Source organism: Tachyglossus aculeatus, chromosome 9 (assembly GCF_015852505.1).
Source record: "Tachyglossus aculeatus isolate mTacAcu1 chromosome 9, mTacAcu1.pri, whole genome shotgun sequence".
Taxonomy (NCBI): domain Eukaryota; kingdom Metazoa; phylum Chordata; class Mammalia; order Monotremata; family Tachyglossidae; genus Tachyglossus; species Tachyglossus aculeatus.
This window is the reverse complement of record NC_052074.1, coordinates 30,487,144-30,504,461: the sequence shown is the minus strand read 5'-3', so window position 1 is coordinate 30,504,461 and position 17,318 is coordinate 30,487,144. Positions and strand designations below refer to the sequence as shown.

Here is a 17,318-nt window from a genome sequence, read left to right as displayed (position 1 = left end):
TATGGGAAGCTTTGGAGAGTGTGGACACAAGAGGGGCCTATTTGAAGACAAACAAGCACCCTGAGTCAAAACCAAAAGGGCTACAACCCTGAAAAGACAAACTATCCTTCCTGCGGAATATGTCCTTCTAAACTGTGAGGGAAACATAGATACCTGACTTCAGATGCAACTGTTCAAGGTCTTAATGGAAGCTTGTGACAACACTAGGAAAACTGTCACCTATAATAATGGAATTTCATTCTTTCTAACTGAACAGATTTTTAATGGACCAAACTACTAACCACAGGTGAGGATACACATGCGGAAGTGAAGTGGGAACCCTCTGCAGAAGGAAATAAACAGTACATTTGAACTTCTTGTGAACATTACTAAGCAAAACACTTTGATCAGTTGTAGCCTTAACAAGTATGGCTGAGTGCTGAGTGTGCAATGGGAAGAAGAAACAAGTGGTAATCTGTCGAAAAATGCTCTGTGAAATAAAAATGTGGCTTACATTTTCTATCCCACACTGTCTTACACCTGAGCCAATAATGGGCCCATATTTCAATATTGAAAGAATCAACAGAAAACAAATATTTCCTAACCATGAAAAGCCTACCTGATATGGCTTCTTCTTGCAGGAGATCTGTGAATATCAAACAGTGTGCTTTCCCTCTTTTTCTGATGTGCTGGCACTAAGGGAGAAAGGGATTTTAAAAAGGAATAATCGTAATTACAATGGAAACTTATTAAATAGAGTTTAGATGGAGGCTTTCAGAAGAGGGACTGTGTCTTTGCTCCTTGCTTTACACAGAACCTACGCTAATGTACATAAATACCATTTGATGGAAAAAATGTTTTTTTTCCTACAGTTCACCAAGATGCAGTCTTGTTCCCAAGTCACAGACCTAAAATTGTTACCAAGTGACAATTAATTAATTAATATATATTAATAAATTAATATAATAATATAAATATATATAATATAAATTAATTAATTTATATATAACTAAATTTGTTTCTCAGTATCTACTAAAGCTTAGGTGGACAGAAAGGAGAAGGTAACGAATAATTTCATGTGACAAATACCCTCTTGAATCCTGGTCACCACTGGAGCCATTTTGTGGAGGCAAATGTACTCCACACTGATTTACTTTTTGATTTCTAACTTACTGTTCAAATTCTCTCTCTCTCACACGCACGCACATACACACAGCTCTGGGCTGTCAAAAACGATTTACAGAATCACAACCATAAGCAGCAGCACAATATGGCATTAGTTATCAAAAGGCTTCGAGAACACATATGGGTCCTGAGGCATAAGGTATAAAAGTTTTAATTGCATAAAATAGGACAAAAGCAGGGATTATTTATCAAATTTAATGTGGCTTAGAGGATAGAGCAACTGAGAACCTGGGTTCTAATCCTGGCTCCACCACTGGTCTGCTGTGTAACACTGGGCAAAGCTACTTCAATTTTATGCGCCTCTGTTCCCTCATCTGTAAAATGGGGATTATGACAGAGTCCCACCTGGGACAGGAACTGTGTCCAACCTGATTAGCTTGTACGTAACTCCAGCATTTCATACGGTGCCTGGCACATAGTAGCGCTTAAATGCCGTTACAAGTAAAACGAACCAAAAAAAAAAAAGCTCTCCAAAGGTGTGTCGAGACATATCAGCTGTTCACGTTGTAGTTTTGTAAAGCTGAAAGGGATTCTCTTCTTGTGGTCTCTTTGGCCGGATTCTCAGACTGGATGGGATAGAGACTGACCTCCCGAGGAACAGGGAAGGAGAGGAGTCTGACATCTTCCTGCTATCCAGGGAGGCAGCCCCTCAGGCTTTACGTGGATCAGTCAAACAATTCCAGGTACTTCTTCAAGTGCAGAGCGCTGTACTAAGTGCTTGGGAGAGTACAGTACTACAGAGTTGGTAGACACATTCCCTGCCCACAGTGAGCTTATAGTTTAGAGGGGGAAACAGATAGTAATATAAGTTAATACATATATATAAAACATAATTTATAAAGATATTTACATTTAAAGATGAATACAGAAGTAATCTGACAACGACCAACAGGTTGATCATCTGGCACATCAGTGTACACACCAAATGATTTAAGTGCAAAGCAGTTAAAGAACTAAAAGCCCATACCTGGCTGGATCCTTTCTGAACTGGAAGAGTGAATCAGCATTTGAGAAGCTTAGGGGAAGGCATACCACTGGGTGAGGGGAGTGGAGAGCAAAGAAGAGAAGTGGGAAAGCCACGCTAAAGTAGCCTCCTCAATAAATTCTACAGTGTCAATAGTCACACAGCTCACTATACGTATGGACTGAAGAATTCAAAGTAAGGGCTAACTGCAAACTTTGAATTTTTAAGATATTCTACATGAACATGCCAATGACTTTAAAAAGTTACTTTTTTGCCTACCCAACTTGCTTGCATTCCTAGTACCTACTGTTGGCACCTATGACATTAAACTGTAAATGGGGGAAGTTCATTAGGTCTTAAAACTATGGCAAAAGAAACCTGGAAGACAAAAACAGGTTTCCTCTTAAATATGATGTCTATATACAGAGCCTACTCCTATACTTTAGAGAAGACTGTGAGCTCACTGTGGACAGGGAATGTGTCTGCTTGTTGTTGTATTGAACTCTCCCAAGCACTTAGAACAGTGCTTTGCACATGGTAAGAACTCAATAAATATGACTGAATGGTAAATTTGCAATAATTCAAATATTAGATACTAAAAGTGAAGAACGCCACAATAATGGAACAAGGACTCAAACTTTAAACCCTTGGATTTATTTCCAAGGGGGACACAGACAACAAAAGTCTCCCAAGACAATTTTCCTCTGGGAAATAAACACAAAATCAAATAGACTAAGATATACAACAAATGGGGGAAAAAATTACACCTATGACATTAAACTGTAAATGGGGGAAGTTCATTAGGTCTTAAAACTATGGCAAAAGAAACCTGGAAGACAAAAACAGGTTTCCTCAAATATGATGTCTTAGTTCCCATGTATATAGAGCCTACTCCTATACTTCAGAGAAGACTGTGAGCTCACTGTGGACAAGGAATGTGTCTGCTTGTTGTTGTATTGTACTCTCCCAAGCACTTAGTACAGTGCTTTGCACATGGTAAGAGCTCAATAAATATGACTGAATGCTAAATTTGCAATAATTCAAATATTAGATACTAAAAGTGAAGAACGCCACAATAATGGAACAAGGACTCAAACTTTAAACCCTTGGATTTATTTCCAAGGGGGACACAGACAACAAAAGTCTCCCAAGACAATTTTCCTCTGGGAAATAAACACAAAATCAAATAGACTACGATATACAACAAACGGGGGAAAAAATTACACCTATGACATTAAACTGTAAATGGGGGAAGTTCATTAACTATGGCAAAAGAAAACTGGAAGACAAAAACAGGTTTCCTCTTAAATATGATGTCTTAGTTTCCTCTGTATATACAGCCTACTCCTATACTTTAGAGAAGACTGTGAGCTCACTGTGGACAAGGAATGTACCTGCTTGTTGTTGTATTGTACTCTCCCAAGCACTTAGTACAGTGCTTTGCACATGGTAAGAACTCAATAAATATGACTGAATGCGAAATTTGCAATAATTCAAATATTAGATACTAAAAGTGAAGAACGCCACAATAATGGAACAAGGACTCAAACTTTAAACCCTTGGATTTATTTCCAAGGGGGACACAGAAAACAAAAGTCTCCCAAGACAATTTTCCTCTGGGAAATAAACACAAAATGAAATAGACTAAGATATGCAACAAACAGGGGGGAAAAATTCTGAAATCCCACCTATCGGGGGTGCTTGATATCTTTCAACTGTTTTTCTTTGTCTCAAGTTATACGGTCTATCATTTTCTTCTCCTTCTGCCTCTTCAACCTCTATATCGCCATCCTCCTCTTGAGATTCTAGAAACAGAAACACAAACTAAGGACGCACCATTGTTACCCACTAAAATATTAATTTCAGAATTACATACTATACTTTCTGTTTCCATTATAGGTTCCCAAATGCCCAGTTACCATGCTGTGCATGTAGACACTGTGGTGACATTTACTGCACACCTGGAACTCTGTTCAGCTGAATAAAGTGTCTTCTTTTTCTCATTCCATTTGGTACGAACCAAAAGACAAGGTAACTGAACAACATGATCCAAGTCCAATTACAAAAAAAAATCACACTGTCTTTTTCTAGGTTTCCTTCCTTTTCCCCAGCCCCTTCAATTTATCTCTTCTCCATAATAATTACTGTCCCTACCTCAAAGGTTGATTTATCAGAGTGGAACAAATAAGTGCCTACATATTGTTTTATTTAACATACCAGCATAAAACAAGGCAGATTGTATTTTCCAAAGACCATTTTATACTGAGCTTAGTAACAATATAAAACTGATACCATGTTAAACAAAGAAAAAAACGGAAGCCAAATGAAATGTTTGTTATGTGTTCAAGCCATAAATATATATATATATAGCCCATTAATTTGTAGGACCACAGTTTGGTATGGGACCACGTGCTAACTAAAGAACACATTGGTCTTGTCTAAATTTAAAGTGACTGGTACACCAAAAGAGAGAATCCAATGACTGCCTTCAACTCCAAAATCCTTCTCCTTGAAACAACAGTATTTCTTAACTGCAGAATTCAAATTATAAACATTCTACTCAAAATTCACAACACAGTACAAGATCTTTATGCAAGAGGATCAGGGAAGCCTTTCTCTCAGACTTTTCTCCTACAGCGATTTTCTTTTATGAGCTCTTTCCCGGGTACGCTGCCTTCATGTAGCAGTGTGGCTTAGTGGAAAGGGCCCGGGCTTGGGAGGCAGAGGTCGTGGGTTCTAATCCCGGCTCAGCCCCTTGTCAGCTGTGTGACTTGGGGCAAGCCACTTAACTTCTTTGTGCCTCCATTACCTCATCTGTAAAATGGGGGTGAAGACTGTGAGTCCCACGTGGGACAATCTGATTTCCCACAGTGCTTGGCAAACAGTAAGCGCTTTAACAAATACCATCGTTATTATTATTCCTTTGTGATACCCAACCTGGGGCAGATGATGGGCGCGGAAAACAGTCCCAGTTGCACCCCATTCAACTTCAGGGCGACCTCTTGGAAGCCTATCCTCTATCCGGATGCCTGAACTGGCCACCACCCCAATGCTTATGCAAGAATGGAGGGCAGATAGAGCAGGGACAGAGACTTTATAACTGCTGGAGACTTTGGTATTCCCAAATGTGGATGAAGGAAAAGCGATAAGAGTTCACTTTGATACTCAATCGACAGTACTTACTATGGGCCCACTGTACTTGGGACTGTAGAATGCAAGCTCGTTGTCGGATGGGAACGTGTCTATCAACTCAGTGGTACTCTTCCAAGCGCTTAGCACAGTGCTCTGCCCACAGTAAGCGCTCAATGAATACCACTGACTAAGAGTAGTTAAGAGACACAGTCCCTACCCTCAAGGAGGCTACAGTCTAGAAAAGGGATTTAAAATCTAGACTATTGGGGACTTTTCTGTTTCAGATGTGAATGAGGGAAGAGAGGGAAAAGGGTTAGTTCTGATGTCTAGAAGTTATTTTAAAAGTTTGTCTTCACCTCTCCCTACATTGGAAGCCGTTTTGGAGCAGTGAGTCTTCAACACGCGTACCTTTTTTTACATATTCCCAAGTTCTAAGAACAAAGTAGGCAGTCAACAATTATTAGTAACGATCAACATCAAGCTTAACCTTACGGACCTTCTTCTTCACCTTCAGTTGACACTTCATGGTGATTCTGAATTCCATAACTATTTCTTCTCAGGGATTTCCTTCTTCGCTTCACTCGGGAATACATGTCCATGTTTTCCTTTTAAAATTAAAACTGTGTTATAAATTTGGAGGGTGAGCTGCTTCGCCATATCTAGCAGTTAACTGCCTCTAGACTAAAAAAGCTCACTGCGGGCAGGGAATGTGTATATCGAGTTTTTCTATTGCACCATCCCAAACAGTATAATGCTCTGCACTCAATAAATACAACTGATTGACTGACATAAAGAATCTATGATAATACACAAAAACAGGTCCTATAATTTTCCTGAATGGGACATAATGGACATGGAAAAAAATACAATACTTAATGCCTTAAAATCTCAGATTAATATCAGAATGAGATAGGATATCTTTAATTGCTCTCTTTTAGGTCAGTTGCAAGTAAGCATCTGCTGAGAATACTTTAAACTACTCACAAATTCTGTGTCTGTCCACATCCTTAATCGTTCCACTTCTCCTGATCTTCTATTCCGCCTGATATTAATGTTGTCCATTTCCTGTAGTACAGCTTCAGCAGTACTGAACACGCATGACAAAACACATCTACATTTAGAATTTATGAACTCGAGAAACTTTGACACACCAAAAAATAGGCAATTCTGTGGCAGCTAAGAAAACAGACTAAGAAAGCTTTTCACCCTCTAGTCAACGAAAAGGCAGTAGAGGGATCAAAACACTCAAAAAACCCAAAATAAGGACGAGGAGGAGAAGCAGGGGGAACAGAAGAGAAATGCAAGCTTACAAGATTTCGTGACAACTTAGAAGACGGGAACTGATAGCATTTCTTGATGAGAAAATAATGCCATCTTTTTTGGCAAGTGGGGAAACTATAAAATTTAGAACTTCAACGGATGATTACAGCCTTGCTAAAATGCACTGCCAGGCATGCAGCAAGTTGTCCTTCTTTCCAAACCGAAATCTCAAGCTAATTAGTGCTTTCTGATTAATTTGCAAGGACAGAGGACCGATCTCTTACTACTTTCTCTCGCCTCCCCCGTTCTCCTACAACACGGGGGATGCAACACTGAAACACTAAGCTGCCTTAAGGAAACCTGTCACCACAAGTATTCACGGTGTCTGATGACCACGTGCATAAACATGTGTAAAGCCATTTCTAAAACCATGTCTTCCGAAAATGCAGTGTGCTGTATCCACGCCAGCTGGGATTGTTGGCCCACTGTCTCAAATTCCCTAACAATGTCCTAAAACACCGTTCTAGCCAAAAGGCCTGGTGAAAACATGAGTTCTGGCAGACTTGACTGTACAACCGAAACCATTATTTTCTGAAAATAAAAGAAATGCATCTTTCAGGGAGTTAGACATGTACCCATCAGCATCCTTTCATACCTGTTTACTAGCTGATCAAACAATAAACTCTGATTGACACTTTCAAATCTGCTTTTCCTGGACCGACAACTTTTTCTGACTTCCATATCCCCGTTTATACAGGAACGGTCCCCATCTCCCTTTTCCCCTCGGAGGGGATGGCTTCGAAGAGCTATGTGAAGAAAGAGATTTTTCAGGTCAAAAATGCAGAAGTGGTATTCTTGCTTCCAAAAATTCCGCCAATTACTTAATATGAAAAAGACTTTGTCACAAATCGATTGGATCCTCCTAATGAGATGTAATAATCAATTGCCCAAAGTCTCGATGGATATTTTAACAAATGGAATTTCTGTGGAATGGTTTAAAATAATTAATTTAATTCATGACAAGCTGGGATTTCAACAATTAACACTTATTTATCTTAACATTATGACTGAAATCCAGCCATCTCCAGCTGTACACGGAGCTGAACTTCGCTCTACTTATTTTTCCCCATTTAAATGTTAAAAGAAGCACTATTACAAGAATTTCAGTACTAACCAGTTTCATATCACCAACAGAATACTCACATAAACTACTATGTCCGTTTGGTAATGTAGCACCAGGCTGAGAAGTTAACCTAGAACACAATTATATTTAATATGCAAACACATCCACTTTCAATTCAAGAAGCAATAAATGCAAAACTGCTTGTTCATTTACACTACAAGGTTAACTGTGAAATATTACTTCTCCAAAATGCCTAGACAAGTTTTATAACAAGAAATACTAAATACATGACCAGGATGTTGTGCACTTTATATTTAAATACTTATATAAAATACATAAAACAATGAGGCACTGTGTGCCCATCTTAAATTCAACTCTCAAGAACATTATTTAAAACTGGTGGGCACTAAAGACCTTTCTAATGTTTGCTGAGAAGCAGCTAGCCGCCACCATCCTTATTGATTACTGATGATTTAACTGAGTTGAAATTTAGGAAAATCAGTCAAGCATTAACAATAAACTTGATGGACACTCGGAAAAGCTTTGCAGATGAACTCAGTACTTAAACCCTTAGAGATACTAACTTTACAGTACGAAATTACACAGTGGAAGCCTTGAAAGACATTTCTGGAGAGGTGGAGGTGAATGATAGAAGATGACAGAGATATTAGTCTGATTTTTTTTTACCATTTTAAAACTCAGGACACTTGGATTCACAAATCTAATTTAGAATTGATGGGGAAAAGCAAGACTAGTTAATACCTGGCAGATAACCAACGCCTTCGGAATGCATTGCCAGAACTGTTGATGCAGGTAAAGAAGTGGATGAAGAAGGCTGGCACCTTGGAGAGCTCTAACGGGCTCACACATGTTTCAAGTTACACAAGAGACTGAGACACGGGGAGGGGGCTTGGGCTCTATCTGCAATCTCCCGTCCCCTCCTTCCCACCTCGGCAACCCCCAATTCCCAAAAAAGGGGGGCTCTAGGCAAAGGGAGGGAACTAGAAGACTAATTCTCAGGGATGAAAGAGGTAAGGAGCTTCAATCTCCCAGCATCCAGTCCCCAGCCCACGACCTCAGAGTTGGTCCACCATGGCAAGCTTTTCCCTCCTGCCTGGCTGCTAGGCCACCAAGCCTCTCCTCATCATCCACAGAAACAGAACAGCAACCTAGATCCTGGAACGGAGGAGACGCCTACCTTTAATCTGGAAGATGACAGAAGTGGGAGAAAATCAAGCTAAGGCAGAGAAATAAAGTGAGAGAAAAAAAGGAGGGAGAGAGGTAATATTGATAAAAAGAGGAAAGACGACCAGGAGGGGGAAAGCACGACAAAGGAAGAAGAAGGGAGATGAAGACTCTAATCCCAGCTCCACCATTTGCCTGCTTTGTGTCCTTTGGCAACTCACTTACTTCTCTGTTCCTTGGTTTCCTCATCTGCAGGATGGAATTTAAATATCTATTCACCCTTCTCTGTCTGTAAGTGCTTGTAGAACAGGGATTGTGCCCAATCTGATTACATTCATCTACCCCAGCGCTTGGCAAAGGGTTTGGCACATAAGCAGCACTGAACGGCTACTATTATAATTACCATGAAAATGTTTTTGAGGAAAAAAAAAAAGCACAGAGAGAGGGAGAGACAGAAGATACGGGAGTAGAGTCCTGAACAGAGGAAGGAGGGCAGAGATTGTAAAACGGAAAAAAGAACCAAAGAAGAGGGCAGCATCGGGAAGGGAGAAAGCAAAACGGTGAAAGGGGGAGAGTAGGAGAATAAGAGACAGCCAGACTACAGAGACAGAGAAACAGAAGGAGATAAAAAGACAAGTTAACTAAGCGATACACATCCAAAGAGATTAGAGAATGAAAGGAGGGAAACTTTAGCCAAGAGGAAAGAAAAACGAAAAACAAAAGCAAAACCAAGATAAAAATCTGGTCTGTCTACTAGTCAAAACAAATTACAGAAACATATGCAAAGCAACACAGAAGGGAGTCTAAATTTGCGTGAGGCATTTGACTCCGTGAGGTATATCTTCAAACCACTGCTTAAATTCCTCTAGATCTTCCACTGAGAAACACTGATGGGGGTTCTCAAGCTGAGGGTAGCGACCTCAAGGAAGTTCAGATGGAAACCATCAGAGTTGTGGAACTCTGAGGGTTCTTTGGGGGGGTGCAAGGGAAAATTCTCAGGTACAATGAATGAGTGTGTTTGCTGACCTCACACATATCATAGGCCCTTTCCATGCACTTGCTCCCTCTGAGCCTTTAAGATCTGAACTGATGTCCAAAGAACCAAGGCTTATTTTGGAGGGTGAAGAAGTCTTAGGAAGATGCTGTGGGACTCAGAAAAGAACAAACAAACGGGCTATGGCGTAAAACGGAGTAAGTGTCGAGCAGACCACAGGAATTCTATGGGCATGTCTCCATAAACTTACTACATGGCCTTAAATAAACTGTGTAAGAATAAAAACTGTGGCATTTGTTAAGAGATTACTCTGGGCCACACATTGTGCTGCGCATTGGGACACATGCCAGATACTCAGGTCAGACACTGACCCCGTTCCCGAACAAGATAAGCAGGATGGATGTTGGCTGGTCAGAAGCCCTGATACCAGAATAAAGTCCCTGTTGTGTTAACATTGCAGACTGCTAGATTAACATTTACATCTGGGAACTTCCTCAAAGACAGGGAAGAGTAGAGGTGCAAGGAGTCTTTTTTCAATTAACTTTGCCTTCCACTTTTCAAGCAACGCTAGAGACACCTGAAACTAAGCTATCGATGGAATCATACCAGCATTGTGTCAAATGTGCACAGTTCAATAGAACAATTTTATTTTATCCTAAGCCTTTAATAACACAAAGGTTGCAGGAACACAGTAAAATCCTGTGCTAACGGATGACACTGTCCTAAAGAAGTGTGAGTTTATGTCGATGATCATCTAAGAGTTCTATTTCTGACTAAATATCTATAGAGAACTTCAGATTCCAATTTTGTTTGGTTAAATCTAATTCCTTAATAGTATCATGCCTGTACCTGAAATGTACTTTGACTTAAATCTCGAAGTTTGAATTATTGTAAGAAGGCTGAAAGCAGTACACAATTGCTTTTTACATATAAACACTAACTTCAGTAACCTTGGAGAAGTACAGAATCAGTGCAATGTGATTCTTCAGCAATGTGAAACAGGAAAAATGGCAGGGTTTGAAATGAGGGTAATCGACAAACGTATAATAGCTTTAGGCTCTCAGAGCAAGATGCTTGCATAAACTAAAGTATCTAAAACCTACTAAAATAGAGACACTTCCTAAGTACTACTTTCAGTGGAGATTTAAAGGTGAAATAACTTGCTCCTTTCAAGTTATATGAAACCTGTCCTGGACCTGATATTAAACTGTAGACTGTGAGCCCACTGTAGGGTAGGGACCGTCTCTATACGTTGCCAACCTGTACTTCCCAAGCACTTAGTACAGTGCTCTGCACACAGTAAGCGCTCAATAAATACGATTGAATGAATGAATGAATGAATAAAAGAGAAAATTGTCTTCAAAAGAGGGGAAAAAAATCCAAGTTAACACACAAAACCTTCTAGTCAGAACTATTGGCATTTATTTTTCTCAAAGCGAAAGTCTGATTCACTCAATTATGCTTAGGTAGAAACTAAACAGGTATATCAAGTCCAGAGTTGTAATTAGATGGGAGTTCCCATTCTAGGTATTGTTATTAGAGTAATCTGGGAATGTTTAATCTAACATATGAATCAGTAGGTGGGAAGCAGAAACAATTGACTATGAGTCATCTATTTTCCACTTTAGCTATCAGGCACTTGGAAAGCAGCACCCAGAAAAATAAGTCATTTGCATATACATAACTGCAATTTTCAATGGGCTTTTTGAAGTAACTTTAAAAAGTCAAACTTGTTGCTTTAGAGGCATTCCAATTCCAGTCACCTTAATGGGTGTAAACAAGATTAAATATGAAACATTCAAAGATTTTGTGCCTAGTTTATTAACTTTACTTAATCTAAGAATAATGACCTCCTTTCCAAACACTGACCCAAAGCGGATTAAAAAGAGGAGTAATGCAGGAGTCGATTGAGTCCATTTATCATCTCACCTGGACTGTCCAGCTGAGATGCTCCATTCCTCCCGTTGACCAGAACTGCGAGGTTTTGATTTGTCTTTGCAAACAGAATCAGCATGTTTCAAAGTGCGTTTGGCCGGAGGAGATATGTGGCTATCACTTAAACTAGCATCAACTTCAACTTTCTGAAAGACATGAAGCATTAAACCTATTAGACGAACAATAAATATCATTGATTGACTAATTATCCACTTACTTAGCTTTTCCACCAATATAAAGAAAAAGACACAGACATTTGGAAGGAAACCTTAGAAATGCTGATTTACATTCACTTTCTTCATTTACTCTTTCAGGCACACCCAATGGGGTATTACTACAGATCGTGGCAAGAATTTTTAGTATTGCATTGGCACTTGCAAATAAGCAGAAATGATACACAAAATAAAGGGAAGAGAAAATCATTACCATAACGGGGAAGTGTTAGAAAGAAATGACTTACTGAAATCAGAGACTGAGGTAGAAGGGAGGGAAAAATCTGAGAACGTAGTGCTCTACCCAACTCAGCGAATAAAAAGGAACGTGGGTATATGGGATCCCAAAACTCAAGAGAAATGCAGAAGGTGAGAATTCTAGGGACAGCAAGTGCATTGAGTAGTTTATCTGGGGATTAAGTAATGTTGGTAGTGGGGTTTGAGCCTCTAAAAGTACTCCTAGTTTTCACTGCACCGAAGAAGGAGTCTGCTCTCTAACACCAAATCACATTTCTTACCGGACAGGCAGCAGGATGCCCATGGAATCAGTTAGCCAAAGGAAAAACAGCAAATCATTTGAAAACCAACTCTCAATGCTTCCAATTAACACTCTAATCCACGAACCGGCAACCATTTTTGGCACAAGAGCCACACAAAATCATCTATGAGCAGTTGGTGCGCAAACAATTCTACAATTTACGGCCCCCATCCATAAATATGACATCATTACATCACACTGTGCATTGTATTGACATTATCGGGTCATGCAGCAGGAGAGGGAGGGGAGGTCTATGCCATCAAGGGAGACGGTTTCTGAAGGTTCTGAAGAACCAACTAGGGCCTTCCATGAGGTCCCATTTTACAGATGAGGAAACTGAGGCCCAGGGAAGTTAGTGCTTTCGCTCCCCTCCTTCCCCTTTCCATTCCGCTCCACCTCTCTTTCCCTCCCTTTTTATTACAAAGTCAGATACTAGTCATTCATCTTTAATAGGAGCACTAACAGATGCTTTCCATTTATATCAGTTTCCATCTTCAAAGCACTTTTACCAGCTAATTAATCCACAACCCACCTCTGTGAGAGAGGTAAGCATCCTTAGTTCCATTACGGAGCAGAAGAAATGAACGACCACGTGACTTGCCCATGGCAATTTTGCAAATAAGTGAGAGAGTCTAGACTTTCATTACTCCCCTCAAAGTGATGTCACAACATTTCACCTTCGGCACAGTACGAGGAACGTGATCCAAGTATTACTCTCAAAGTCTGAGAGCGACAAGAATGAGATTACTTGAAACAATAAAAAGGTGACTTCTGTTAGGAAACTGGCTCTAGACAGAGGACCTGCCGGATTCGGACTGAGGGTAATGTGATCGGATGCCCCGCCATCGAAGGGATGGACTGCTCACTGGGAGAAGGCTGGTTGTTGGGGTGACAAAGGCAAGGGCCCCGGACACTGGCAGCAGAGTGGAACGGGGCAGCTCTAGAAGGTGGTAAAGTTCAGCAGCACGCGAACACAACAGTCGGGGCCGAAGGTGGCCCATAGTGGGGGAAAAGCTGCCAGCTGCAGAAATTAGCTGCGACGAGCCAGTAGAAGCATCTGCTTCTGTTTCTTCCCTCCTCCCAGAACCATTTCCAGAATGCTGCAGGACCCGGGGCAAAAGAGTGAAAGTGAAAAAAAACAACCACCTGAGCAACTCTGCGAACAACATGTCTTCAAACCCACCTGTGGGGAATATCTGCTCAAAAAAGAGTTTTGACATCTAAATTGAAATTTAAAATATGCTGCTAATGAGAACACGAATAATGTGTTTACGTTCACACACACACGGGCTACTCTTTTCAGGAAAACTCTTCTTAGCAAAGATGATTACGGTTGGCAGCCTCCACCAAAAATACACCATAAAAGGCAAAACTTAAAGTAGACCAGAAATGAGCCCTATAGTAGACACTAAATAATTTGAAGGAAATATACAGTACGAGACCAGACTGTAAGCTAGTTAAGGGCAGAAAATGTGTTCACTAATTCTGCTGCACTGTACTCTCCAACCACTCTGTACAGTGCTCTGCACGTAGTAAGAAGAGCTCAATAAATACCACTTATTGATAGGAGAAAGAGAAAGTACTTTTATTTTTCAAGTAAAGGTGTTTTCATGTTTCAAATATTCTTCTTTAATAACATTATTTATGATATTTGCTGAATTAACCTTTTGCTGAGCCCTTTACTAAGTACTGGGGAAACCTACAAGGATAGCTCCTGTTCATCCGTTCATTCTCTGTCACTTCCCCTTAACAATAATTTATTTTAAGTTTATGTCTCCTCAGCAAGACCTTAAGCTCCTTGAGGGCGAGGATCATGCCCTCAGAGGGGTTCGCCGTCTTAACTGAGGGAGTGGGATCAGGGAATGACCCACACACAGGTAAAGAAATAATGGGGCAGTGTAATAAATCCATGTCAGTGTGCAGATGCATGGCTGAAGAAAGAGCAATTTCCAGGATTTTCACGGCTCCCAGCGGGGCTGACGGGACCCTCCATTTCGACAGCTGGAAAAATCCACTGCTGCAGGGCAGGGTTTCGCCCCAGCAAAGGCAACTGCGGGGGCAGAAGCGGGGATTGCCCCAGGGTCCACCTGACTGCGGTTCCAGAAAAAACGTCACCAAAATCTCAAGAAGACTGGAAGAGGAGCAAATGATAAGTAGTTTGACTCGGCATATTTACAAGTGTAAAATAGACTACCTTTTTTTTATGGCATTTGTTTAGCGCTTACTTTGTGCCAGGCATTACCCTAAGCACTGGGGTAGGTACAACCTGATGAGGTTGGACACAGTCCCTGACCCACATGGGGCTCACAGTTTTCCTCCCCATTTTACAGATGAGGTAACTGCGGCACAGAAATGACGTGCCCAAGTCCTTCAGACTCCCATAATTGTGCTCAATCCATCAAGCCACACTGCTTCTGCACAACATCATGCTGCCTCCTAATGCGGTGAAGCTACATGGCCCGCAGAAATAGCACAGGGCTAGGAGTCGGAGGAGCTCTGCCACTGGCCTGCTGCTGTGTGACTCTAGCCCATCACTTCACTTCTCTAATGCTTCATTCTCCTGGTGCAGAGTACGCACTTAAAACCACAATTATTAGAATGATGATGTGGAGGATAGGGAAAGGAGTCTATATCCCACAAACTGCACGGGGACCAGAGGTTTGCTGCGAAGTAGGGATAAAAAGGGATCTGGACAGAGGAAACTTACGGCTTCTGAGAACGGGGAAAGCATTTCTCCGCTCCCGTTTCAACATCTCCAAAGGGACAAAGGGTGAAAATGATCTCACCATGTTTTTATCATTCCCATAACCAGTTATGGGAACATCTCTAAGGGGCATTAACTCGAATTTATTAGGGCCTCAGCCCCAAGCCAACTAAACCAAGCATATAATTTTATGTTTGTTGTAACAAATGGTTTATGGAAAGTAAATAAAATAAGACTTAAAACAAACAAAGCTGCAGAAAAATGAAAGATTGACTGTTATTCTGTCCTCACACTGTATACTTCCACATTCTTTTTGCCAGCTAACCCAGGTTTGAGTGGAGTCAAGGGAGCCAAAGAACTCAGCCCAGCATTAAGACAGCGACTAAAAGGTTTTTTTAGCCTAAAGATTTTTCGTTCCACTGCTGTCCAAGCTTCCAAAAGCCTACCGCTGATTTTGTTTTTCCTCAAAAATCCAGTACAGTGATAAACTCATTGAAATTACACCTTAAAGAACAGACGAATAAGCACAGAAGAAGCGGGCTGAGAAACACTTATAATCAAGTTGGTTCCTTAAACAACCAACCACTTACATCTTACAACTATCGTCGTTTCTCTGATATTAACTGCTATGGAAAGTAGGCTGTGGAACTCCTAGAAAAAGCAAGATTCTCCGATCATTAATTCAGTCCACTGTCTTTAGAGTACTGACTAGACACTGTCCATTATGCCCTGACTTACAAGAAAAAGCTATTCCAGCCTCCTGGTCCACCTCTGCTCATTGAGGAAGGAGATTTTCCCTCTGCCAACCCTTTCCCAACAAGTAACAAGCCTGGTTGGCTGCTAAATTTAAGCAATGGTCAGTATAGTTTAGGGAAGTCCCAAGGAATTGCCCAGAATTTGTGGATGGGGGAATCTCCCATTTGTAACAACACTAATAATGGCGTTTGTTGAACACCTAATATATGCCAAGCACTGGGGTAGATAAAAGATAACCACATCAGACACAGTTCTTAACCTTCATGGGGTTTACAGTCTCTATAGGAAGGAGAACAGGATTCACCAGGAACGTTGGATAATAGTAATAATAATAATGATGGTATTTGCTCAGCGCTTACTATGTTCAAAGCACTGTTCTAAGCGCTAGGAGGATACAAGGTTGGATGAGTCCTGGTCCTGAGGGTTCAGGACCAAGAACCTGTTCAGGAGTTGATTGTAGGAGGAGTGGGTTTGCGCAAACCCACTCCCCTTCTTGACCCTGCCAGTCACATTCCCACTGAAGCATCGAGTGCCAAAAAGCTCTCCCCAAATCATGGTTATACTTGCCTATTTTTTTTTAAAGCTGTTTAATACTAAGATGAAGACAGCTAAATTACGTCTTTCTCTTGTCAGTCAGACAGGACATGTAATACTGTCCCCTTATTCACTCCAGCAGGAGCTTCAAGCAAAGGTATTTACTGAGTGCTTACTGTGTGTAAAACACTAAACTGAACACCTGGGAAAGTACAATACAATGGAGTTGACAGATACAGTCTCTGCCCACAAGGTGCTTATGGTCTACACAGAGGGACAGACATTAAAACAGACTAAGGAGAGGAGAAACAGTGGAGTCTAACATTATTTAACCGATTCTAACGAATCACAATCCTCTCTTTCAACTCTCACATTTAGTCTGCCACTCCATCCTGTTGGTTTTTCCTCCAGAGCATTTCCTGAATCCACTCTTCCTCCCTATCAAGCTAGCTACCACCTTGGAGAAGGAACTTGTCCTAGTCCCGTTGGACTACGGCATCAGCCTCCTCACTGACCTCCCCGCCTCCAGCCTCACCCCTCTCCAGTCCTCACTTCAACCTGGGGCCCGGATCGCTTTTAAAATGCTGCTGTGCACACATCTCTTCCCTCCTTTAAAATAATAATGATGATGATGATGGCATTTGTTAAGCGCTTACTATGAGCAAAGCACTGTTCTAAGCACTGGGGAGGATACAAGGTGATCAGGTTGTCCCATGTGGGGCTCACAGTCAATTCCCATTTTACAGATGAGGTAACTGAGGCACAGAGAAGTTAAGCGACTTGCCCAAAGTCACACAGCTGACAAGCGGCGGAGTCG

General features: G+C 41.0%; 1 protein-coding gene across 1 annotated transcript in view; it reads right to left on the bottom strand.

The window, feature by feature from the left end:
• The window catches only part of ATAD2B (ATPase family AAA domain containing 2B), a 130,459-nt gene that overhangs the window by 89,270 nt on the left and 23,871 nt on the right, over positions 1-17,318 (bottom strand). The window contains exons 2-8 of the mRNA XM_038750873.1: positions 11,752-11,903; positions 7,724-7,773; positions 7,176-7,326; positions 6,245-6,347; positions 5,757-5,865; positions 3,817-3,933; positions 599-674 (exon numbers count right to left, since the gene is read on the bottom strand). Coding sequence (XP_038606801.1) covers positions 599-674; positions 3,817-3,933; positions 5,757-5,865; positions 6,245-6,347; positions 7,176-7,326; positions 7,724-7,773; positions 11,752-11,903 — 758 coding nt within the window. The remainder of the gene's footprint in view (positions 1-598; positions 675-3,816; positions 3,934-5,756; positions 5,866-6,244; positions 6,348-7,175; positions 7,327-7,723; positions 7,774-11,751; positions 11,904-17,318) is intronic.